The 23,474-nt window shown below is 48.7% G+C and overlaps 2 protein-coding genes across 2 annotated transcripts in view; one reads left to right on the forward strand and one right to left on the reverse strand.

Annotated features, from left to right (window-relative positions):
- The window catches only part of UBA6 (ubiquitin like modifier activating enzyme 6), a 32,113-nt gene extending 24,526 nt beyond the window's left edge, over positions 1 to 7,587 (forward strand). Inside the window, exons 28-34 of the mRNA XM_068137377.1 lie at positions 827 to 898; positions 2,589 to 2,706; positions 4,004 to 4,197; positions 5,191 to 5,318; positions 6,048 to 6,135; positions 6,469 to 6,563; positions 7,304 to 7,587. Coding sequence (XP_067993478.1) covers positions 827 to 898; positions 2,589 to 2,706; positions 4,004 to 4,197; positions 5,191 to 5,318; positions 6,048 to 6,135; positions 6,469 to 6,563; positions 7,304 to 7,439 — 831 coding nt within the window. The 3' untranslated portion in view covers positions 7,440 to 7,587. The remainder of the gene's footprint in view (positions 1 to 826; positions 899 to 2,588; positions 2,707 to 4,003; positions 4,198 to 5,190; positions 5,319 to 6,047; positions 6,136 to 6,468; positions 6,564 to 7,303) is intronic.
- Positions 7,588 to 10,697: 3,110 nt separating this feature from the next.
- STAP1 (signal transducing adaptor family member 1) lies at positions 10,698 to 23,434 on the reverse strand. Its single transcript, XM_068171230.1, has 9 exons — positions 23,323 to 23,434; positions 20,648 to 20,680; positions 16,556 to 16,627; positions 15,797 to 15,910; positions 15,080 to 15,136; positions 13,588 to 13,745; positions 12,865 to 12,993; positions 11,879 to 11,948; positions 10,698 to 11,128 (listed from the first exon to the last, which is right to left on the reverse strand). The coding sequence occupies exons 3-9, from the start codon at positions 16,589 to 16,591 to the stop codon at positions 11,018 to 11,020; spliced, it is 675 nt and encodes a 224-aa protein (XP_068027331.1). The 5' UTR covers positions 16,592 to 16,627; positions 20,648 to 20,680; positions 23,323 to 23,434; the 3' UTR covers positions 10,698 to 11,017.
- Between the last annotated feature and the right edge of the window lie 40 nt (positions 23,435 to 23,474).

Consider the following 23,474-nt stretch of genomic DNA (forward strand, 5'->3'; position numbering starts at 1 on the left):
GGAAGAGCCAACCCCCAAACCCAGGAGCCCAAAGCAGTACCTGGAACAGGAAGCCTCCCATGTTCCAATCTGAACTGCAAGCCCTGTGATACTGTGCTCCAGCCAACACTTTGATTTTTGAAGCTGGCACAAGGCAGGATGGTTTTGAACAACAGCAGCAGATTTCAACTCAGCCCATGACAGCCATGGCCCTCAGCACCACATCTCTGCCTCTTTGAGATACCTCCAGGGATCCCCATCCATTCAGCCACCTCCCTGGGCAGCCTGTGCCAGTCTTTAAAAGCTCTTTCAGTCAACAAGTTCCTTCTCATACCCAGCTTAACATGCCCTGATGCAACTTGAGGCAATTTCCTGTCAGTTCAATAACTGCACTGAGAGAAGACATCTTTAAGGCATTTTTTTTAAACTCAGGATCTTAGCTATGGCCTGGCAGTTTTATTTTCACCATCTCCAGCCTCTGTGTTGCTTACTCTTTGTTGTCACCCTTCTGGTTTCCTAGCTGGCTCTTCCTGTAAGCCACTTTTACACTTCAGTTCTGGTCAGTTTTCAGGTGTCAGGCACTTTACCCCATTTTGGTTTCCTGTGGCAAGTGAACTATCACTTGGTGTTTAAACCATGAAATCCTGATGATGTTTTGAGTGGGTTCAATATCTAACTGACACTTCTAGTTTTTGCAGTCCATCACTGAATGTTGGTAGGATTTACTTTTGGGGGGCTTGGTATTCTTTGTAATGCTACTGGATATGCAATCTATTTGTGGGGTCCTTTTTGATTTCATGTGAATGTCAATTGTTGGTTGTTTTTTTGTTTTTCCAAACTATAACAGGATTTGGCAGAGGAAACCCTTCTGAAGATTATCTCAGCTGTGAAGGTACCAGAGTTCAGACCTTCAAACAAAGTAAGTGTGTTGTTTAGTTTGAAGATGACACTGTCCCACATCTCCAGCTACTTCTTGCATTGATGCTGATGAGAAATAAACACAAATAAATGCAAGACATGGGAGTTTTTCACCTGTGGCAGGTGATCTGTTGTAGCATTTTTTTCCATGCAGGAATATGATTGCAGCTTATGTCAGTTTCTAGGAGCCTATACTACTAGAACCAAAGTAGTATAGAATAGAATAGAATAGAATAGAATAGAATAGAATTAACCAGGTTGGAAAAGACCTTCGAGATCATCAAGTCCAACCTATCACCCAACACCATCTAATCAACTAAACCATGGCACCAAGCACCCCATCCAGTCTCTTCCTAAACACCTCCAGTGATGGTGACTCCACCACCTCCCTGGGCAGCACATTCCAATAGTCAATCCAATGGTGCAGCTTGAGACTGTGTCCTCTTGTTCTGGTGCTGGTTGCCTGGGAGAAGAGACCAACCTCCACCTGGCTACAACCTCCCTTCAGGTAGTTGTAGACAGCAATAAGGTCTCCCCTGAGCCTCCTCTTCTCCAAGCTAAGCAACCCCAGCTCCCTCAGCCTCTCCTCATAGGGCTGTGCTCCAAATCCCTCACCAGCCTCATTACCCTTCTCTGGACACATTCCAGGAAGTCAACATCCTGAGGGGCCCAGAACTGGGCACAGGACTCAAGGTGTGGCCTAACCAGTGCTGAATACAGGGGCAGAATGACCTCCCTGCTCCTGCTGGCCACACTGTTCCTGATACAAGCCAGGATGCCATTGGCCTTTTCGGCCACCTGGGCACACTGCTGGCTCATGTTCAGCCTACTATCAACCAGTACTCCCAGGTCCTTCCTAGTGTCAGTTTGTTCTTTCTGATTAACACAAAAGGAGTGTCATTATTCTGTGCTTAAAGTGCAGAGCAGCTCAGGTGTTAGTGTGCAGTGGCAGCCATTTGTCATCATTTAAAACCAGCAACTACTCCAACATGGTTTCCTGCTCCCCTGCCCAGCATGAACACTTGTCTCCTGAATTCTTGCCTTGGGACAAAACTGACACTTTGACTTGGAGTTTCAGAGTGGCTGGAGTTGGAAGGGAGCTATGGAGACTGCCTTGTCCAGTCTCCTTGGGGCAGCTAGAGCATGTCATCAAGGGCTGTGTCCCATTGGGTTTTGAATGGCTCTGGGTATGGAGACTCCACAGCCTCTGCTACCTGCTACAAGCCTATGCTCAGCCATGCTGACAGCTTTGGTTGGGTTTTTTTTGTGGTTTGGTTTGGGGGTTTTGTTTGGTTGGATATTTTGGGGGGGGGGGGGTGTTTGTTTGTGGTTTTGTTTGTTTTTTAGTGTTCTTATAGGGCTCTTCTGGGATTTCAGGTGCTTCAGTTGGTGCCTGTATTCCCTTGTCCTGTGACTGGGCACCAAAGAAGAGTCTGGCTCTGCCTTCTGCACTTGTCCCCCTTCAAATATTTATACACATTGAGCCTTCTCTTCTCCAGGCTGAACTACACCAGCTCTTGGCTTCTCCTCTCTAGTCCTTTCATGATCTTTGCAGCCCTTGAGTATACCTGCTGCAGGAAGCCTCCCTCTTGAAGCAGGGAGGAAAGAGTGGAGGGCAGGCAGGTGCAGTTCACACCTGTGTTGTACAGAATTCTTGTATCTCCTTACTCAAGCACTGTTTGCATTTGCAGGTTGTACAGACTGATGAAAGTGCAAGGAAACCAGACCATATTCCAGTCAGCAGTGAGGATGAGAGAAATGCAATTTTCCAGCTGGAGAAGTCCATACTGTCCAATGAAGCTCTGGAGAGTGAGTAGTGGAAGCTAGCTTCATAGCTCGGTAACCTCTTGCAGTGGCACTGCCTGTAGTGGGAATGTTAGGGCCACTGTTAGGGAAGAAGCATGGATGGACTCAATCTCAAAGCCCTTTTCTAACCTGAAAGATTCTGTGTTGTTCAGGTCTCTGGGTGAAGCAGTTCTGTCACTCTGCAGGAAGCATATTGCTGGTATCTAAAGCTTTCTGAAGTGCCACTCAGAGAACTGTCCTTACTACCTGGCATTGCCCTGTGCTGCTATGCTTCTGAGAATCCCTGCAAGCTATAGGGTTCTCTTGGATACAACCCTGGTGATGGTGAGCAGGCAGCAGGGAACTGAACTCTTAGGAGGAAGGGTGCTGGCTCCATATAATCACAGGATGGTAGGGGTTGGAACAGACCTCTGGAGATCATTCAGTCCAACCCCCCTGCCAAAGCATCATCACCTAGGGCAGGTCACCCAGAAACACATCCAGATGGGTCTTGAAGTCTCTAGAGAAGCAGATTCCATAACATCTCTGGGCAGTCTGCTCCAGGGCTCCAGCACACTCACATCAAAGTTTTTCTTCACGTTGAGGTGGAACTTCCTGAGTTCCAGTTTGTGTCAGTTGCCCCTTGTCATGTCTCTGGGCACCACTGAAAAGAGCCTGGCCCCTGCTTCTTGACACCCACTCCTCAGATATCTACAGACATTGATCAGATCCCCTCCCAGCCTTCTCTTCTCCATGCTAAACAGCCCCAGCTGTCCCTCAGCCTTTCTTCATCAGACAGATGTTCCAGCCCCAGATAGACTTGAGGGAATTGAACTGAAATGACGATGAACCGAATGAATTGTGCAGGATGATAGAGTCATCTTCAGCATTTTTTAGCTACGTTAAAATGGGGATGCAGGAATCCCATTTTGTGCCTGACCCCGTGAAGAGGTCAGTAACTGCATGCATCCATTTTTAGCCCAAGAACACAGGGAGGAGAGATTAGCATGGAGTGTCATTCCACCCTCTAAAACAGCTGAGAAGGGCTTCTCAGAGGATGGGGTTACAGTGAGGTGGGGTACAAAAGAAACATCCAAAATCTACTTGTGTTGCAAGGGAAATAAAGTTATGGAGCTCTGTTGATGTTTTTTGTTACTGATGTTTAACAACTGGTATTGGCAGAGACATTTCTGCTCCCAGCGTGGCAGAGGAGCTAAGGCACCAAGCTCCAAACGGGGCACTGTTAATTCGTTAAAGGTTTAGCTCCCTGTTCAGGACATCTTCAGATTTCTAATCACAGTCTGTGCTCTTTGTTTTGCAGGTGACTTGCAGATGAAGCCCATCTCCTTTGAGAAGGATGACGACAGCAATGGGCACATAGATTTCATAACAGCAGCATCAAACCTGCGAGCCAAGATGTACAACATCGAGCCAGCAGACCGCTTCAAAACCAAGCGCATTGCTGGCAAGATCATCCCTGCGATTGCCACGGCCACTGCTGCAGTGTCAGGGCTGGTCAGTGTGCTTGAGAACGCTGATTCTTTTGCTGCTCCTCACCTGAAACTGCTGCAGTCTGATAGCAGTTAGCACTGCTCTGGCAGAGCCTCCTGAAACAAATGGCTTAGTTTCAAACTGCAGCTTTTTTCCCTCACCTACCAATGCAAAAAGTTGCTCTTGGTTCTAGATGGGGTAAGCCTTGCTGACCAAAGTTGGAGGTCAGGACTTGGATCTTTTGGAATGGTTCCAGAGGGGGCCACAAAGATGATTAGAGTGCTGGAGTGAGCACCTCCCCTATGGGGACAGGCTGAGAGAGTTGGGGCTGTTCAACCTGTAGGAGAAAAGGCTGCCAGGAGACCTTAGAGCAGCCTTCCAGTACCTGAAGAGGGAACATGAGAGCTGGGAGAGGACTTTTGAGAAGGGCTTCTTGTGACAGGATAAGGGGCAATGGCTTTCAGTTGGAGGAAGGGAGATTAAGACCGGAGATTAGGAAGAATTCTTTTGAGTGAGGGTGGTGAGACACTGGAACGGATTGCCCAGGGAAGTTGTGGATGCCTCATCCCTGGAAGACCAGAGGAGGTTGGAACTGGATGACCTTTAAGGTGCCTTCCAATCCAAACCACTCCATGACTCTCTGATCAGCAGTTTGGTTTGTTTTCTGCAGTCCATGCTGATGTCCATCAGAATGCCACTGCCAAGAGTGGAGAGGCTCAGTTCTGTTGTGGCTCACATCCATGCACCTCAGAAGAGCTGTGTGCTTTGTGGAGGTGTCTGCAGTGAAACAGCCTTGTAGGAGCCTTGCATTAGGAACGCTTTGGAGTGTTTGAAGTGTTCCCATTAGCTGCCAAAGGTACTCCTGTGGCATGGTGGCTTGCACTGCTCTGCCAGCTGGACAGAGCCTGCCCTTTAACAGCTGGCTCTGAAGCTGCTGGCCTCTGAACTAACCCAACGTTGCTGGCACAGCAGCTGAGCCTGTGCAGGCTCATGGGGATGTGGCATTGTTCTTTGCAGGTTGCACTGGAACTCATCAAAGTGGTGGGTGGCTACCCAGCCGATGCCTACAAGAACTGCTTTCTGAACCTGGCCATTCCCATCATGGTCTTCACAGAGACCGCGGAAGTGAGAAGGACAGAAATCAGGTAGGGAGGACAGTGGCAGAGGAGGGTGTTTGTAGGCTCAACGATTGATGCTTTGAGCTGGATCAGCCATTGCAGCAACTGTGAAGTTCCTGCAGTCATACATTCAGATCACCAGATGAAAACCTGACATGCTGGCAGTGGAACCACAGCTGGTATCATACTCCAGTTAAACCTTCTGGATGTTCAAGAGTATTTGTGGGTGTTCTTCAAACTGGGAGATAATGACTGTCTTAGTACTTGCACTCAAACTATTACCCATTGTCTATACACTACTAAATGTGTGATAGTCTTAGTACTGCCACAGGTGTCCCACAATGCACTGCTCAAGAACTTGATGTTCAGAAAGTGCAGCATAAGACTTTTTGTCCTCAGTTTATAAGCAGTGGCTGTAAGGGCTGGGTTTTGTTTCCAGTGGAAGCGGCTAAAATCTAGCTGAGTTAGCTGCTGGTTATTAATAGACATCCTGTCTGTGCAGACTGGACACACTTCTGCTCCTCAGCCAGCACAGCAGCTGCTGGTGAGGAGGCCTGAAAGCTCAGCAAGGTCATTGACAAGTACCCAGAGTTCCTTCTGAGCCTCCTGCTTAGCTAGCTCAAAGGGCTGGAGAAGTGGCTTCAGAGAGGGAAGAGATTTGTGCTCAAGGTAAAACAGCAAGACAGTAGAAGGTGCTTAAAGGGAGTGCCTGAGCTGATGTTCTAAAGTCACAAGCAACCTTTCTCTTTACAACAGAAATGGGATCTCATTTACAATATGGGACAGGTGGACAATCTATGGGAAAGAGGATTTCACGCTGCTGGACTTCATCAATGCTGTCAGAGTAAGTCACCTACTGCCCTGGGCTAAGGCAAAGGAAAGGAAAGGGGTTTCTTGGAGTGGGTGGTTGGGTTTTTTGTTCTTTGGGTTTGTTTTTTATGGTTATTGTTCAGAGCAGTCAGTGGGATGCTTCTAAGTGACCTGTCCAAGCTTATTTTCAAACTCTACAGCAGTTCAAGAGGCTCAGATGGGTCTCAGTCAAGCTTCTGCAAGTGTCTGTGTGTTAGCAGATGTTGTTTGAGATCTGATGAGTTTGGAGTGACTGGTTGTAGATTTGCATCTGCTAACTTGTGGAGCTGTCCTCATCCTTTAATAAGTTTTAATTTGTGAATTCCAGGAGAAATATGGAATTGAACCAACCATGGTTGTGCAGGGAGTCAAAATGCTGTACGTCCCTGTGATGCCAGGGCACATCAAGAGATTAAAGCTGACGTAAGTATGGACTGAGGGAGGTGGGTGCACACAGAAACAATGCTTGCTGCTTTGAGCACAGAGACCTCTGTCTGGCAGCAAGGTCTGCTCTCAGAGTGGTTGCTAGTGGAGTGGAAGCAAAGAAAGGGAATGTCTTCCTTTTGAGAAAAAAGAGAAAGTACCTTAACTGTTGGGGTGAGAACACGAGACTTGCAAAGTGCTGCCCTAACTGAGGAATGCCAGAGTGGGGAATCCAGAGAAGTCCAGTGGTGAAGTGGGTGTTCAGGGGGTTGGAAAGAAGGTGTCTTACTTCAAGCAGAGCAAGACTAATGGAAACATTTTAAACTGACTTAAAACTAAAGGTGATTGTTAGCAGAGCAGCTCAGAAGGAATGAGAATGCTTCTCTGGGAAAGGGTTAACTCCTGAAAGTGTGCTCAGGTCATAGTAATTCCTGGAGATTCTAGCTGGCTTCAGCCCTCCAGAAATGTGGATATTGGCTCAGCTTTGCAGTGCTGCTCACTGGCAGGAAGCCAGGCTACAGCAAACTGAAGGTTGGGGAGGGTATGAATAGGGCAGGGAGTCAGGGTTTGACTGATGGCCAGATCTCACCCAGGGTTAGTTCTGCTTTATGTGTTTAGTGGATTAGCTGAGTGTTCATCTCAGCCCCTCTGAAATGTCTGCTGATCAGCTCTGCTCAGGCTCTGAGTTCCTATTGCCATCTTCTTCCTGCTCTGTTAACCACCTGTTCATCTCCTTGCAGGATGCAGAAGCTTGTGAAGCCATCAGCTGATAAGAAGTATGTGGATTTGACTGTGTCCTTTGCTCCAGAGACTGATGGGGAAGAGGACTTGCCAGGGCCCCCAGTGAGATACTACTTTGTCCAGGAAGACAATTGATGGTGGAGACACAAAATCCCCTCCTGGACCCTCTGCTCTGCAAGGACTGTGTTCATTCTCACCTATTAAAGATGGTACTATCCATTGCTTTTGGGAAAGCCTTAGTTCTAATAAATGGTGGGAAGCAGTGGCTATGCACTGAAGACAAGCTGGATGTCTTGCATCTGCTCCCTTTTCCTTCAGACCTGGCTGCTGAAGGGAGAATTAGTCGCTCTGTGAGCTGCGTGGTCCAGCGCAGTCCTTACCTTAAAGACAAGCTCTGCATTGATCTGTGGGGAGCTGAAGGAAGCACAAAGAATGGTCAACCTAGCACATGGTCCCCAGGTGCAAATTAGGTGCAAAAGATGGGAAATTGCTGTTTTTTACACTGGTTGTGTTCTAAGAACATCTCAGACCCATTTCCCATCTTACTTAATTCCAAAGCAAAAGGTTTAAACTGCCACCTAAGAGCAGATGAGCTGTTCTGTGGAGGGGTTTGTGCCTCTCTGCTGTTTGTCTTACTCCATCTCAACATGGAAAGGCAGGGAGGCAGGCCCTGGAGCCAAGAGCTGGGCCTGATGGTGAGCCTGCTCTGGGAATACTGCACTATGGGGAAAGTGAGAGTCACAGGCTGTGGAGTAGGTTGGGAGGAACCTTGAAAGGAGAACCTACTGCAGAGTTGAGTTAGCACTTCCACCACCAAACTTTTGTCTTCAGGAAGGAGAAGATGGTGTGGTGGAGCCTTTCTGCCCTGGGCACATGGAAACCACAGCAAAGCCTGACTGTGAAGGAGGAGAAGGCAAATGGTTCTGGATGTTGGCTACAGCAAGCACTGCTGCTTCAGCTGCTCTCCTTCCAGCCAGTGGCCATGCTGGGCACCTGGCCACAGCACAGCTCAGGCATTTCCTGGAACATCCAAGTGTAAAGAATCTGCTTACTCAGCAATAATTAGGCAATGACTTAGCTGCATGGTGAGGCAGGGGTGTGCTACAGAAACATCTGTGACACCACCTTGTCCTCTCTGTCATTGGAGCAGCAGACAGTTGAGCTGATAGTTCTTTGTTATGCTAAGGATGGAGTGAGGCTCCAATGAAACAGGAACTGGGGCAGCTTTTGCTGTTTGGGGATAGGAACTGTGAGTGCCCCTCATCTCCTGCAGCTGGGGCAGCTCCTGGTTATCCTCCATCAGAATTCAGGGACATCTTCACAATGAATGGAGTCTGGAGCTGTTCCTCTCTTTCCCCCCTCTGTTAGCTGCAGTCAGGATAACAGCTGTCAGGCTGGGAACTTGGGCACCAGAGTCACAGAGTGCATTGGGTTGGAAGGGACCCTCAAAGGTCATCTTGTCCAACCTGCCTGCACTCAGCAGGACACTTCCAACTAGAGCAGGCTTTCCAGGGCCACAACAAGTCTGAGGGTTAGGACCTCAACCACATCCCTGGGCAACCTGTTCCAGTACTTCACCACCCTCACTGTGCAGAACTTCCTCCTGTGGTCCAACCTAAATCTACCCTGCTTCAATTTCAAATCATCCTATCACCACAGGCCCTCCTAAACAGTCCCTCCCCAGCCTTCCTGTAGGTCTCTTGCAGATACTGAAATGCATCTCTAGGGTCTCTCTGGAGTCTTCTCCCTGGGCTGAACATCCCCAACGCTTTCAGCCTGTCCCCATAGCAGAGATGCTCTAGCTGTAGCCAGCCTTTTGGGAAAGGAACCAAATTTGAGCCAAATGCAGCTGAGCAAATGCTGCATTTGAGCAAATGCAGCTTGACAGGTCTCTGAACCCTGTTTATGACTTCCTGGTCTGCAGTCACAGCAAGCAGGCTCTGCTGCAGCACAGTGCAGCAACCTGAGCCTTTCTCCAGGGGCTGATAGGTGTTGAGCAGACAGCTTTTGAGAGTTTATTTTAGGAGGCAGCCTCTTGGTGTCTGGTGTGTGGTTGCTGGAGTAGCTAATGTGCTGCAGTTATTGAGGGTCAAGCCAGAAGGTGTTAGAAGTTACAGCACTGGTAAGGCATCAGAGCTGTTTTGCTAGCAAGGGACCCATTCTGCATGGTGAAAGCAAGGTCCAGGGGGGAAGCATGAAGCTCCTCACAGCAGTACACAGGTTTCAGTGTGTCACTGAGGAGAAGCTGTAACTGCAGTGAACAGCACAGTCTTGACAAAGTGATTTGAAGTGTTTTCATGAGGAGAAAGTGCCAATGTGTCTCATGGTACCTGCTCTAATGCTCTCATATGACCACACAGGACTCACTGTTTTAGAAATACATGGGCACTCCTACAAGAACCTTCCAAGCCCTGGCTGTCTTTTGTACTCTTTGAAAGCAAAGAATAATCCCTTTGGGATCCCCAGCTGGTACCAAAGAAACCTGATGATCAGTTGTGGTCTGGACAACTCTGAGCAACTCAGCCCAGAGCACTCCCTGTGCCTGCAGGGGAGGCAGCTCAACCATAGCTGTGTGGCTGCTCCTCACCACTGCCAGGGGAAAGGCTGGTGCTTAAGGTTTGTTAAAAGAAAAAAACATGCTCTGGAGCTAGTCCTTCCCAGGATGGAGTCATCTTCAGCTCTGAAGGAGCATAGTTCACCAGTGGATGCTTCATTCACTCCAGCTGCCTGGCAGAACAGGCTGGCAGAAGGCTGAAAAGACTAAACCATGGCCCTCAGCAGCTAATCTCTGCCTCTGAAACCCATCCAGGGATGGGGATTCAACCACCTCCCTGGGCAGCCTGTTCCAGTCTTTGAGAATCCTTTCAGTCAAGAAGTTTCTTCTAATATTCAACCTGAACCTCCCCTGATGCAACTTGAAGCCATTTCCTCTCCTCCTATCACTTGTTCCTAGGGAGAAGAGACCAACCCCCACCTCACTCCAACCTTTCAGGGAGCTGTACAGAGCGATGCAGTCTCCCCTCAGCCTCCTCTTCTCCAGACTAAACAACCTCAACTCCCTCAGCCACTGATCTTATTGCTGCTCACTTGAGTTGCTTATTTCGAAGGCTGGATGCCAGCCTCCCAAGAAAATGGCTGTGGTGCCTGAGGCTGGGCGAGGTTCCACAACCATTTGGTGGGATCAGCAGGGCCCTCACACCTCTTTCTGCCTTCCCTCCTAACCAGCACTGCAGTCTTGTCCTTGCACACTCCCTCATGTCTTAGGAGAAGGCAGTTGAAGAGCTTTTCCAACAGAGATGCTTATATCTGTGTAGTTCCTGAAGCAGCTGAGAGCAGGCTCTGAGAAGCCCTGCTGATAGGAGTAGACCAGAAAAAGGGGTTTTAACACCAAGAGTTTATTGCATTGTGAGCCACCCTAGAAGCAGTTTGCCTAGCTCAGTGCAGCACTTCTCCATCACACTGTACAGGGGCAATGTGTCCTCTCTTTGTCACTCTTGTCTTCTTTTTCCACATCATTTTCTGCAGGGCCTGGGGTTCTTTGCCTTCCCCAGATCTCAGGTCTCTCTGGGAGAAGATGCATCGCACCCTTAGTTTAGAGCCAGTGGAGCTACTCTAGAACTGGCAAAAGCCTTCTGTTGATTTCCAGCAGTGTGGAGCTCCTGTGCTGCTGCTTCTTCTAGCAGTTCCTGTGGCCTGCATCCTCCAGCTTGCCTTCAGACTGCTGGATCCTCTGCAGTGCCTGTCTGCAGCACAAATGGCTTCAGGTTCCCTTGGGTTTGGGTCACGAAGTAATTGACAACATCCTGAAGGCTTGGCACCGTCACCTGTTTCACCAACACCAAAACCCCACCAATAGCATGTGCCAGGTGTGTAGAGAATGCATTCAAAAACCTGCTAGCAGTGCTTCACACTTTAGCCACTTTTTCTCCCATCACTTGTTCCTTGGGAGAAGAGACCAACCCCCACCTCACTCCATCTTCCTTTCAGGGAGCTGTAGAGAGTGAGAAGATCTCCCTTCAGCCTTCTCCAGACTAAACACCCCCAGTTCCCTCAGCTGCTCCTCACCAGCCCTGTTCTCCAGACCCTTCACCAGCTTCATTGCCCTTCTCTGGACCTGCTCTAGTCCCTCAAGGTCCTTGGCATGAGGGGCCCAAAACTGAACTCAATACTCAAGGTGTGGTCTCGCCCGTGCCCAGTACAGGGGACAATCACTGCCCTGGTCCTGCTGGCCACCAATTGCTGATCAGGGCTGGGATGCTGTTGCATCCTGAGCATACATTGGCTTACAGTCAGCTGTGATCAACACCTCCAGGTAACACCCCTAAGTCTTTGCTGGGCAGCTTTCCAGTCTCACTTCCCCCAGCCTGGAGTGTCACGTGGGGTTGTTGTGTCTCAAGTGCAGGACCCAGCACTTGTTTGAGAGCAGGCTAGTTGGGCTAAAGACAGAGGTGAACTGTCTGCATACTTTGAATCAGAAATTGTAGATAGGAATTTACTGGACCTTTTCTAATCCTCTGCACATGGATAGCTCTTACACCTGCTGAGGGATCTTCACCAAGGGGATGGTCACTTACCCTTCTTTCCAGCTCAATGCTGTAACTCCTTCCTTTGGCCAGCACTCTGTAGTGCTTTAAGCACGGGGTACTGAAAGAGAACAAGAGCTGATATGCTGCCTGAAATGGAATGCTCCTGATGTGTCACTGTCATTGTCAACTCCTTTGCAGGAGCAACAGGTGTGTTTGGCAAGAGCTTCAGTGCTTCCTGAAGGCACAGTGGGGTTTGCTTTTTCCCTGTTCTAGTTTACAAACAGTGAGAAGTGCAAATGTCCTTCCTTGTGTCTCAGCTGCCTCTGGTTCTCCAGTTCTGACAAAGCTAAAAGAGGGCAACTAACTTGCTTTGTGGTGTGGCTGCAGAGCCAGCCACTGTTGGCAAACACTTGTCTTTCAGTGTGTGCTGTTAATTTCACAGAGGGTCATGGCTTCTTCCATTTCTGGTCTGCATGATGAGTTCTCAAACTGAGCAGGGTTCCATGACCTAAGGACAGGGCCCTTGCTGGCTGATCTTTATTGTTGCTTTGTTTAATCTGTCTTTGGAGAAGGGCTAAAACAAGAAATCAAGCTCAGGCCCATTCCTGCTTCTTCACATCCTTTCTCAGGATACAATCACAGAATGGTTTGGGTTGGAAAGGACCTTAAAGATCATCTAGTTCCACCCCCCTGCCAGGGACAGGGACATCTCCTACTAGACCAGGTTGCTCAAACACCCATCCAACCTGGCTGTCAACAATTCCAGGCTTGCAGCCTCCAGAACTTCTCTGGGCAACCTGTTCCAGTGCCTCACCAACCTCATGGGAATAATTTCCTCCTCATGTCTCATCTCAATCCAGCTTCTCCCAGTGGGAAGCCCCCAGCCCTTGTACTGTTCCTCCTCTGCTAAGAAGCCCCTCTCCAGCTCTCCTGCAGCCCCCTGGCAGGTGGCACTGCATGTGTTTCAGATGTCAGCTCTGGGTGTCTAGAACTTTGAATGAAGAATGGGCTCCCCTCTTGCAGATTCAACCCACCCCTGGTCGTATCGCACGGTGACAGCGTAGCTCTTGCTGTCGCTGCCGGGCCGCAGGATCAGGCTCCCACAGGAAGGGTTCTTCGCCAGCAGCTCTGCTGCTTCTTGCCGAGACACTGCATGGAAGCACCTGCAGAGAAGGGGCATGGACACAAGTTAGGCTGGTAAGGCCACAGCATCCTGAGCTGCAAGAAGAGACACCACTGGCTGGGCTGAACTCTCTTCACAACACTAGGCTTGCCCAAGGACACTGGCCAGACTGTCAAGGGGCACAGCAGCTGATGGACTCTGCTGATGGATACTGCCATCACAGCATACTCAGGACAGCAGCTGCTTTGCCTTTGCATAGAGGTAGTGGAGCTTTCATACAGTTAGCACCATCTGGGCCCTCAGAGCATGAAGAGAATAAGCTGGACTGAACCTTGGCTTTCTCACTAGTGACCAGGAGGGCAGATGCAGCAGCCCAAGGCAAGGCTTCCACAACTCCTGAAGGCCAGCAGCACTCTGCACTCAGCCTTCTCCAAACAGAAGGCATTGTAGGAAAGCTGCAGGAGCTATCTTTCCCTTGGAAATCACTGCACAGACCTAAGGTAGACGTTGTTCCTTTAGTATTGTGCAGCCCTTGCCCAACAACTTGATTTTGAACCTCTGCATGGGAAGAATAATTAGAAAGAAGGAGAGGCTCTCATTAGGTCGGAGCTCACAGGGGTCAGTCAGAGCTTACGTTGGCATAGTGGTCAGTAGACTGCTAGGTGAACTGCTTCTCTTCAGGGACGTGCTGGAAAAGTTGTTGAGTGTAATCCTTCTGTTCTTCTCCTTCTCTAGCACTTCATGTATTCTAATAAGCTGCCCAGGTAGCAATGGTTCATCTGGAACTGACAGCTGGAAAGGAAGAGTGGAATTGAAGAGACAGTGAAAGAGTGGACAGATGCTGTGAGCAGTGGTTTCTGTGTGTGCATCAAAGCTGACCCTCAGTACAAGAAGGACATTGAGGTGCTGGAACAGATCCAGGGAAGGGTGACAAAGCTGGTGTAGGGTCTGGAGAACAGGTCTGGTCAGGAGCAGCTGAGGGAACTGGGGGTGTTTAGTCTGGAAAGAAGGCGGCTGAGGAGAGATCTCATTGCTTTTTACAACTCCCTGAAAAGAGGTTGGAGTGAGGTGGGGGTTGGTCTCCTCTCCCTAGGAGTAAGTGATAGGAGGAGAGGAAATGGCCTCAAGTTGCACCTGGGGAGGTTTGGGCTGAATCTTAGAAAGAATTTCAAGCTCCCTGGGGAGGTGACTGAATCCCTATCCCTGGAGGTGTTTCAGAGAGGCAGAGATGTGGTGCTGAGGGCCATGGGTTAGCACCAGCCTTGGCAGAGTTAGAGAATGGTGGGACTGGATGATCTTAAAGGGCTTTTCCAACCAAAATGCTTCTGTGATTCTAATCTCTGAGCACAGCTGCTGCACAGAAATCTTTCTTAACTGCATAGTTTGAGCAGCTGTGATAGTCTGGAAGGTTGGGCTGTGCCCCTGCTTTGAATAAAATGCTGCATAGTTGTTTCATTAGAATAATAAAAATAAGGATATCTGTGTCTTGATTTAGAAGAAACCTGCCATGCCAGGAGTGGGACTAATAGAAGAATCCACAATGAACTTTTGCAGCTGCTATACCATGAAAGGCTGTGGAAATGTAATTTGACTGATTTCAGCCATCCTCAGCTTTTGAAGTGATTCAGCAGGGCCAATATCGAGTCATTTGTGGACAAACTTCCTTTCTTTCTCCACTAGTCATTACCAAAGAGTGGCTGGCTGTTTTAAAGTGCTAAGGAGAACAATAGGAGAGAACACAGGCCTGAGGGGTACTCTCAGGTGTGTGCAGTTGGGTCACTTGGGTTGTGTCTTTATGTTATGACAAAGGCCTAGAGAGCTGTCTTCTCTGAGCAGGCTCCCCTTTTCCCAGTGACGGGGAATGGACTCGTGCTAGGAGTCTTCTCCTTCCTGTACAGCAAACAGAGGGTTTGGAACTGTGTCTGACTGTATGCATAGCGTGGGAGAGTGTGTGATGCAGATGAGCTGAGGGTAAATCACAACCAGCAAAGCCCTCAACAGTTGGTGTGTGAAAACACCCTAGAAGTGAGGCTTTGTGCCCGTGGAAGCCAACTTCTGGCTCACATGAGGACAAAATGCCCTTTTAGACACCTGTGACACAAAGTGAATATCAGACTCCTCCATACCTTTGTCACGGTGAGAATAAAGCACTTCCATTCTTTCCCACACTCACAGTCACTGGCCTGAGAGAACAGAAAGTGGCAGTGTAAGAGCAGCTACAGAAACAACAACAAACTATGCTACATAATCTGGAAGCCTCCAAGAACTACCATGCCTGGAGGTGAGCTCCCTGCCAAGCTACAGCACAGCCTCAACCACTGCATTTCCCCCATACTCCATGGAGAGAGAGGGCAGAGGTAGGAAGGTAAGAAAAACACACACTTTGTTGGAAGGTTCTGTGGATCCAAGGAGAAGGCCATGCTAAGGAAGATGCCAGTCTCAAGTATGAAACCTTCTTGATAGCCCCTTAGCACTACAGCCTGTCTGGTTCCTGGGTGGTGGAGTGGTCAGATGTTTTAGCCCCTTGGTTTTACAGGTGCTGTGTGCCTGTCAGTACAGCACTTCTTGGATTGTCTTGTACATTTTCTTGTTCAATTCTTTGCTTGTTTCATGTTCCCAGGCACTCCACTGGAAAACTTCTAATGACTCAAGGAGGGGTTTCCCTGGTGTGAGGTTCCTCTGCCCTGCCTCCCTCTCTGCCTGCCTTTTGGTGCTGCCTGTCTGCAGGCTGTACCCTTAGATGCAAGAAGGCAGCTCTGCTCCCTCACCAGAATGGAGCTCTGCATATCTGTGGGAGATGGATTAAAGCACTGAGTAGTTTACAAATCACAGCCTCTTTTTACCTTCAGTTCTACTTCCCCATTTGGCAGCCTCAGGATGAACTGTGCAGAGCCATTTCCATCTGGGTGAACGCTGGTTGCTGAGCTCAGAGCCGATATATCCAATTTCTGTGAGTACTAAAGAGAGGGAAAGGGCACTGGCACAAGTTATCATTTTCACCCCAAAGCTAGCTGCTTTCCAAATGATTTAAAAGAAAATAGATTGAAAATTCGTGGGTTGGGGTTTTTTTTGTTAGAACTTGGGTGAAGTTTAAGTGACAAACATGACAAAGCTCAGTCCTTTGCTGTTGCCTGCAGGAGATCTTCTCACCACCAACACACCTCCTGCATTTTCCCCACCCTAATCTTCATACTCACAATCATTAAATCCACAAGCTAAATAAATCTGCCAGCTAAGCCCTCAGCCAGAGTGCATGGTAACACCACCAAGCACTTGTTCCTTGGCTGCCATGTTACACACCACAGCAGTGTTACCCGTGAGCACAGCTGAGGGAAAATCACCTGCTGAGATGAGGGGGCGAGGTGGACGTGTCTGTAGCTCAGGTACCAAAGAAAGACTTTGTTTAGTTTTCATCAGGCACACCAATATGCTCTGGTTTATTTCACTCTGGCTTTTTTGGTCTTAGCCTTTCTGTTACTACTGGTTTGGATGGTAAAGGTGAGAGAGTGGAGGGTGCTGAGGGGTGTCTGAAGCACACAAGGGTTACTGAGCCGCTGCACTTGATATCACCTGGGCAGTTATGGAGCTAGCATATTACTCACCACTGGGGCTTTCTTGTCATCATAAAAGAAGAGCATGGTTCCTCTGAGCTCTGTCCAATACAGTCTAAATTCCTGTGGGAAAGGAGGAAGTGTCAGCTTGTGGAGAGGATCTTTTTAGTTCCCACAAAATGCTGAAAGTGAAAGACCTGCTATGGAAAGTCTGTGTGGTCATAAGGTAGATTTCACAGAATGGCTCAGGTTGGAAGGGACCTCAGAGATCATCTAATCCCAGCTCCCTGCCATGAGCAGGGATACCTCTCAACTAGACTCAGATGCTCAAAGCCTCATCCAACCTAACCTTGAACACCCTGAGAGAAGAGGCATCCACAACCTCCCTGGGCAACCTGTTCCAAGCCTTGTGCTGCAGAATGTCTTCCTAAGATCCAGTCTAACCCTGCTCTGCCTCAGCTTCAAACCATTCCCCCTTGTCCTGTCTCTAGACACCCTGATGTCCCTCTGCAGCCTTCCTGTAGGATCACTTCAGGTATTAGAAGGCAGCTCTAAGATCCCCCCAGAGTCATCTCTCCAGGCTGAACAAACTCAACTCCCTCAGCCCATCCTCACAGCAGAAGTGCTCCAGCCTTTGGATCATCTCTGTGGTCCTCCTCTGGACTCACTCCAACAGCTCTGTGTCCTTCTTCTGATGGCGACACCAGAACTGGATGCAGTATTGGGGATGAGGTCTCAGCAGAGCAGAGCAAAGGGGCAGAATCCCCTCTCTTGCCCTGCTGGCCACACTCCTCTTGCTGCAGCCCAGCACATGGCTGCCCTCTGTGCTGTATGAAGGCACTGCCGGCTCATGGTGAGCTTCTCAGCACCCAACACCCCTAAGTCTCTTTCTTCAGGGCTGCTCTCAACCCACTCTACACCCAGCCTGGATTTGTGCCTGGGGCTGGTCTGATCCAGATGCAGGACCTTGCACTGTGACTTGAACTTCATGCAGTTGGCACTGTGCCACTTCTCAAGCCTGTCAAGATCCTTCTGGATAGATCCCTGCTCTCAGGGTCCCCTGCACCACATAGCTTGGTGTCATCAGCAAACTGTCCATATTGCTAGCAAAGATATTAAAGATCACTGGACCCAGGACAGACCCCTGAGGAGCTCCACTTGTCCCTGGCCTCAGCCTGGACATGGAGCTGTTCAGTAGTATGTAGTTGGTTACAAAGCAAGCATGTATTCTGTAGGCAGTTTGTGCAAAGATGTTCAATAAATCATTCTTCATGGGTGAAAAGATGGTCAGCCTGTAGGCTTTGTTTTCTAGTGTCCTGATCTGGCATGGAACTAGAAAACTTGGCTTTAATTTAAATACTCTAAACCTTTGACAACAATTTGTCAGCTTAAAGGGGGGGGAAAGAAATGTTTTAAATGCTGCTTTAAACCCTTGCTCTCCCTAAAAAGCATACAAGTGTGAAATAGCATGAGATGAACATCACTAAAGACTCCACTCTCCTGAGCACCATTCTCTTCACCTCTCTGCACTGAATTTTGATCCTGCCAGTTGCTACAGGGAGAAGAGCACGGAGCTTGACAGCAGCCCAGCCCTTTAACTGCCCTGCCTGCCTGTGCAGGGGTATTTTACATGCTTTCTCCTGAAGCTATGTGTAGCACTCACACAGGAACAAGGTCAATACATTGGCTAACTCTTCTAGCTGTTCCCTGGTGCAGGCATGCCAGAGGGATTGGAAGGATTTTGCTGTGTCCCTGGCGCTTGAAGAACTGGAGCTGTTGAGGGACACTGAGTTGGACACTGCTCTGAAACAGAAACTGTTCCAGTTTTCAGTTTTACTTACCTGTTGAGTGCTCTTTGGTTTGTTGGTTCTCTCTCTTTTTTTTTTTTTTGGGGGGGGTGTGTGTTAAAACAGTCACACAAATTGAGAACATAAGTTGTGAAGTCTACAGGTCATCCAAATGAGGATGATCAGCATTCCCTAGAGCATCCTGCAGGTGATCCTTGCCTTTTCAGCCTGCTAGCTCCTAACTAAGCTTTCTGATGGTCTCTTTCCAATGACTGGTGTAAAACGTCTATGGTGTTGGTTAATGTAAATGTCTCTTAAACCAACTGCCCCTGCTAATGAAGGCTGTGGTATGCAGCTGCATGGCAGGGAAAGAGTTGAACTGCACCTCATGCACCAGGCTTTCTGCTCCACAGAAATGCAGTAGTAGTAGTAGGCCAGGAGCCATGCTGTTTCACAGCCAGGAATATATTTTTCTAATGGGTGTCTGGTCATGCCATAGTTACCTCATCAGTCTCACATTAAGTTGGGTTGGAAAAGCCCTTTAAGCTCATCCAGTCCAACCATTCTCTAGCTCTGCCAAGGCTGGGGCTAAACCCTGGCCCTCAGCACCACATCTCTGCCTCTTTAAAACCCATCCAGGGATGGGGATTCTCCAACCTCTCTGGGCAGCCTGTTCCAGTCTGTGAGAACCCTTTCAGTCAAGGAGTTTCTTCTGATATCCAACCTAAGCCTCCTCTGCTGCAACACTGTGGCCATTTCCTTTCTTCCTAGAGACAAAAGACAGGCTGCATATCATTGCTCTGCCCTGCTAGTTCTTGTTACTCCAGTAGGGTAACTCCTGAATTGCAGACAGGATTGTTCAGGGGAAAAAGGCTTTCACGTCAAAGGACAGAAAGGGATGCAGCAGGGAGCTTTATTAAACCTGCAGATGTTCTGCTGAACACAGCCAAGCGATGCACTGAAACATTTCCAGTGCTGTAGAAGAATTAATGGTAAGATCATTAACTGCTCTTCATTTCTGTCAGTTCCTGTTTCCTGTGGTACCTGGGCTGTTCTTGTGTTTGTCACCCACCATGCTATTCTAGACTTTTGATTCTATCTCCCTCTAGCTCAGTGTGGTTCTCCTTTTCTCTCCTGTTGGCCATGGAGATGCGTGCGTAGGCAGTGTCAAACCAGCTGTGTACTCGTTTGGCACTAGAAAAGGACAATTAGGTGGCCACACTTGCCCCTGTTATGTGCAGGAGTAGGCATTGACAGAGCTGTGTCTGAAATAGTTTTCTTCTGTCAATAGATCACAGAATCACAGAACTGCCTAGGTGGGAAAAGACCTTTACCATCATTGAGTCCAAGCATTAGCCCAACACTGACAAGTCCTTGACTAAACCATATGCTTCAGTACCACATCTACATGACTCTTAAACACCTCCAGGGGTGGGGACTCCACCACCTCCCTGGGCACCCTCTTCCAATGCTTCAGAGCCCAAATTCTTCCTAATACCCAACCTGAACTTCCCTTGGCACAACTTGAGGCCACTTATTCTCCAGACTTGCAGCAATGCCCATGCATGGACATCCTGTGCCCTGGCTGCTGGCTTGCCCTGAGGGATGAGGCTCTGCCAGCCCTGAGGGGCATGGGAGAGAGCTGCAGAGGGATTCCTCTTGCAAAATCCACACTGGGGCACATCAGGAGGCAGCAGCTAGTTTGAGTTTTCTCCAAGGATGAGTTTGCCAGTTTTTAAGAGCTTCATTAATGGTTGGATTCAGTGATCTTAAAAGCCTTTTCCAGCTAAAACAATTCTGTGGAGATTTTTTTCCCCCACCTTTCTTTCAGCTGAGGGACAGCTAAACTGTCCACCAGCTTGTGGCCAGTCACTGCCTCCACTCACACAGGTTAAATCATCAGCCCTTAGAAGACTCAGTGAGGTCTTTTCCAACCAAAAAAAATCTGTGATTAAAAAAAAAAGAGAACCTCACATGTGCTTTGTGTGGTGTGTCATGAAGACTTCAGGGTGGATACTGTTCTCCAGTAAATAGAGGATGGGTCAGAGTAACAGAATCGTGCCAAACTTTGCTCTTTTTATTAAAAGCATTGCCTTAGCTTTTCCTCATGGTGACAGCCATGAAATCAGTCAAATTCAACCCACGTTTCACTAGTTAATGGTGAACTGCAAAGGGATCCTGGATACCTCGCATAATACATAGTACTTGCTCCCCCCCAACCCCACGTAGAATAGACAGAACAACATCATTATTTCAGTGCGACCATTTGTGTCAGCCAGTGAGGAGAAACATTTCCTGCTCATACAGCTGGAATAAAGATCTGAGCACATGCCCTGCCAGGCATGACACACCTTACCTGGCATCCTGAGTGACGGGCAGACAGGTAACCCTGCAAGTACAGAGGCAGACCAGTGATCCTCTGCCTCTCCTGGAAGATTTGCCTTGGGGCTGGCTGAGGGATTTCTTCAGGCTGTTCCCTGGTGCCTTGCAGCATGCTTTCTGTATCTCAGTGGGATATAGACTCTTGCTGTGGTCTTTTTGCCCCCTGACTGCTGTTGTTCTCAAGTCTGCTCTGTATCAGCCTCAGCCAGAGGAGTTGCTCCGGTGAGAGGGGAAAAAAAGCAGCACCTCAAAGAGGAAGTCTCTACTGGCTTTATAGGTCAGCACAAGCCACCAGCTCTGCTCGGTGTATGGTCACAGATTTGTATCACCTTTTCAGTTGGAAAGATCTCTAAGGTAATCATTGAGTTCAGCTGTTGACCTAATGCCACTGTGCCCACTAAAACACATTCTGAAGTGCCATGTCTACATGGTTTTTAAACACCTGCAGGGACGGTGATTCTACCACGTCCCTGGGCAGCCTGTTCCAGTCCCTGACCACTCTTGCAGCAAAGAAATTTTTCCTAATCTCCTCCCTGGCACAATTTCAGGCCATTTCCCCTCCTATCACCCAATACTAGGGGGAAGAAAGGATCTTGGAGTGTGCTCCTTGGGTGTGCTGGAGGGAAGACCTCCAAATGATACAAATGGGCATCATTGCTGTGACGGGTGCCACCTCAAGGTCATGGGGAAAAGCCATCTTTTTGTGGCTTACAGTGCTAAGCTTTTCCTGGGCTGCTGCCAGCAGGGGAACTGCTCCCGGCTGCCTCTGCAGCAGCATTTGAATTTTCATTGGGAGTGTGGATTAGCTTGGGGACAATCGGAGCAGAACTGTCTTCAGCAAATGTCGAGAGGCTCACAGGACAGTAAAAGTAATATTGGAAATAAATCTACCTACAGCTGTGTCTGACTGGCAAGGCTAAGTCAGCTTTGCAACGTGCATGTAGGAAGATTTTAATTGTGAAAGAGTTAACGTATCAAAGCTTTAAAGAAATGGTGAAGGGAGGCAATAGTTTGGGAATGAAAAGTTGGTCCTGATGAAATGAGGGGGGAGATTTCCATCAAGTTCACGGAAATGCAAAGTTTCACTGAGTTTCTGGCTGTGGAGCATCATCATGGCTGTGTGTAGGTAGGGGCAGTAAGAGTACACAATAATCTCTAAACATGGCTGGGGCCAGGTTTTGGCTAAATTGCAGATTTTTGTACGTGCTCTCTATTGATTGTATTGAAACGGGAGGCTTCGTCTTTGCTGTGGCGTGTTGCAGAAGAGCTAATGAATGTGGGTACCTGCAGCTTTGCTTGCAAAGGCTGATGATGAGGAGCATGGCAAAAAACACCATTTAAAACTACATTTCTTGGACTGTCTTGTGCTGCTACTGTTAGGTACAGTGGTGCTACACTCTAAAGCAGTTGTTTTCACTCACTATTTAATTCTTCTCCATGTTGTTTAGTCTGGACAGAAGGAAGCTGAGGGGAGACCTTCCAGCTCTCTACAGTGAAAGGAGGTTGAAGCCAGGTTGGGGGTATCTTCTCTCCCTAGGAACAAGGGATAGAAGAAGATGGCTGGGACTAGATGATTTTCTCCCAGGCAAGCAGCACCAGAACAAGAGGACACAGTCTCAAACTGTCCCAGGGGAGGTTTAGGCTGGATGTTAGGAAGAAGAAAGAATGATTTACCATGGGAAGTGGTGGAGTCACCATCACTGGAGGTATTTAGGAAGAGACTGAATAGGGTGCTTGGTGCCATGGCTTAGTTGATTAGATGGTGTTGGGTGATAGGTTGGACTCGATGATCTCAAAGGTCTCTTCCAACCTGGTTAATTCTATTCCATTCCATTCCATTCCATTCCATTCCATTCCATTCCATTCCATTCCATTCCTTCCAACCCTAACAATTCTATGATTCTATGAACGGCCTCAAGCTGCACCAGGGGAAGTTGTTTGGACATTATAAAGCCACAGATTTGTTTCAGCTGGAAAAGACCTTCACGATCCTTAACTCCATCCATTATCTAACTCTATGGATAGTCTCTAAATCTCTGCACCACCTCTCTGCCTCTTTTAAACACCTCTAGAGATGGGGATTCAACCACCTCCCTGGTGAACCTGTTCTGGTCTCCGATAACCCTCTCAGTCAAGAACTAGGCAACCAGGCTGGTGAGGGGCCTCGAGCACAGCCCTCAGAGGAGAGGCTGAGGGAGCTGGGGTTGCTTAGCCTGGAGGAGGCTCAGGGGAGACCTTATTGCTGTCTCAAACTGCCTGAAGGGAGGTTGTAGCCGGGAGGGGGTTGGTCTCTTCCCCCAGGCAGCCAGCGCCAGAGCAGGAGGATGCAGTCTCGAGCTGTGCCAGGGGAAGTTTGGACTTGAGGTGAGGAGAAAGTTCTTCAGAGAGTTGTTGGCCATTGGAATGTGCTGCCCAGGGAGGTGGTGGAGTCACCATCACTGGAGGTGTTGGGGAAGGGACGGGACGTGACACTTGGTGCCATGGTTTAGCAGTCATGAGGTCTTAGGTGACAGGTTGGACTTGATGATCTCTCAGGTCTTTTCCAACCTTATTGATTCTATGATTCTATAATTCTCTTTATAATTCTAAGAATTGTTTCTTCTAATTGGGGAAAGTTTCTTTATCAGAATGGTTGTAAAATTTCCTTACCAGAACGGTCGGTACAGGCTGGGGCACGCTGCGGATGTTTGGTAGCGTGTGGAAACGCGCGGCGGGCGCCTCCCGTACAAACAAAACCGCCCCCGAGGCCACGGCCGCCCAGCCGCTCGCCTCAGCGAGGGGCAAACCCCTCCCTGCGCGGG

Source organism: Melanerpes formicivorus, unplaced genomic scaffold (assembly GCF_026170545.1).
Source record: "Melanerpes formicivorus ecotype bairdi unplaced genomic scaffold, bMelFor1.0.p_v2 SCAF_4, whole genome shotgun sequence".
Classification (NCBI taxonomy): domain Eukaryota; kingdom Metazoa; phylum Chordata; class Aves; order Piciformes; family Picidae; genus Melanerpes; species Melanerpes formicivorus.

What these genes read in the sequence shown, in the direction of transcription:
- STAP1 (XM_068171230.1), bottom strand. Translation starts at nt 16,591, where the DNA reads ATGCTCTTCTTTTATGATGACAAGAAAGCCCCAGTG. An exon ending in TTATTCTCACCGTGACAAAG is followed by an intron (nt 13,746 to 15,079) that starts GTATGGAGGAGT and finishes CTTCCTTTCCAG; the next exon opens with CTGTCAGTTCCAGATGAACC. An exon ending in CTACTGACCACTATGCCAAC is followed by an intron (nt 12,994 to 13,587) that starts GTAAGCTCTGAC and finishes CCTTCTCTGCAG; the next exon opens with GTGCTTCCATGCAGTGTCTC.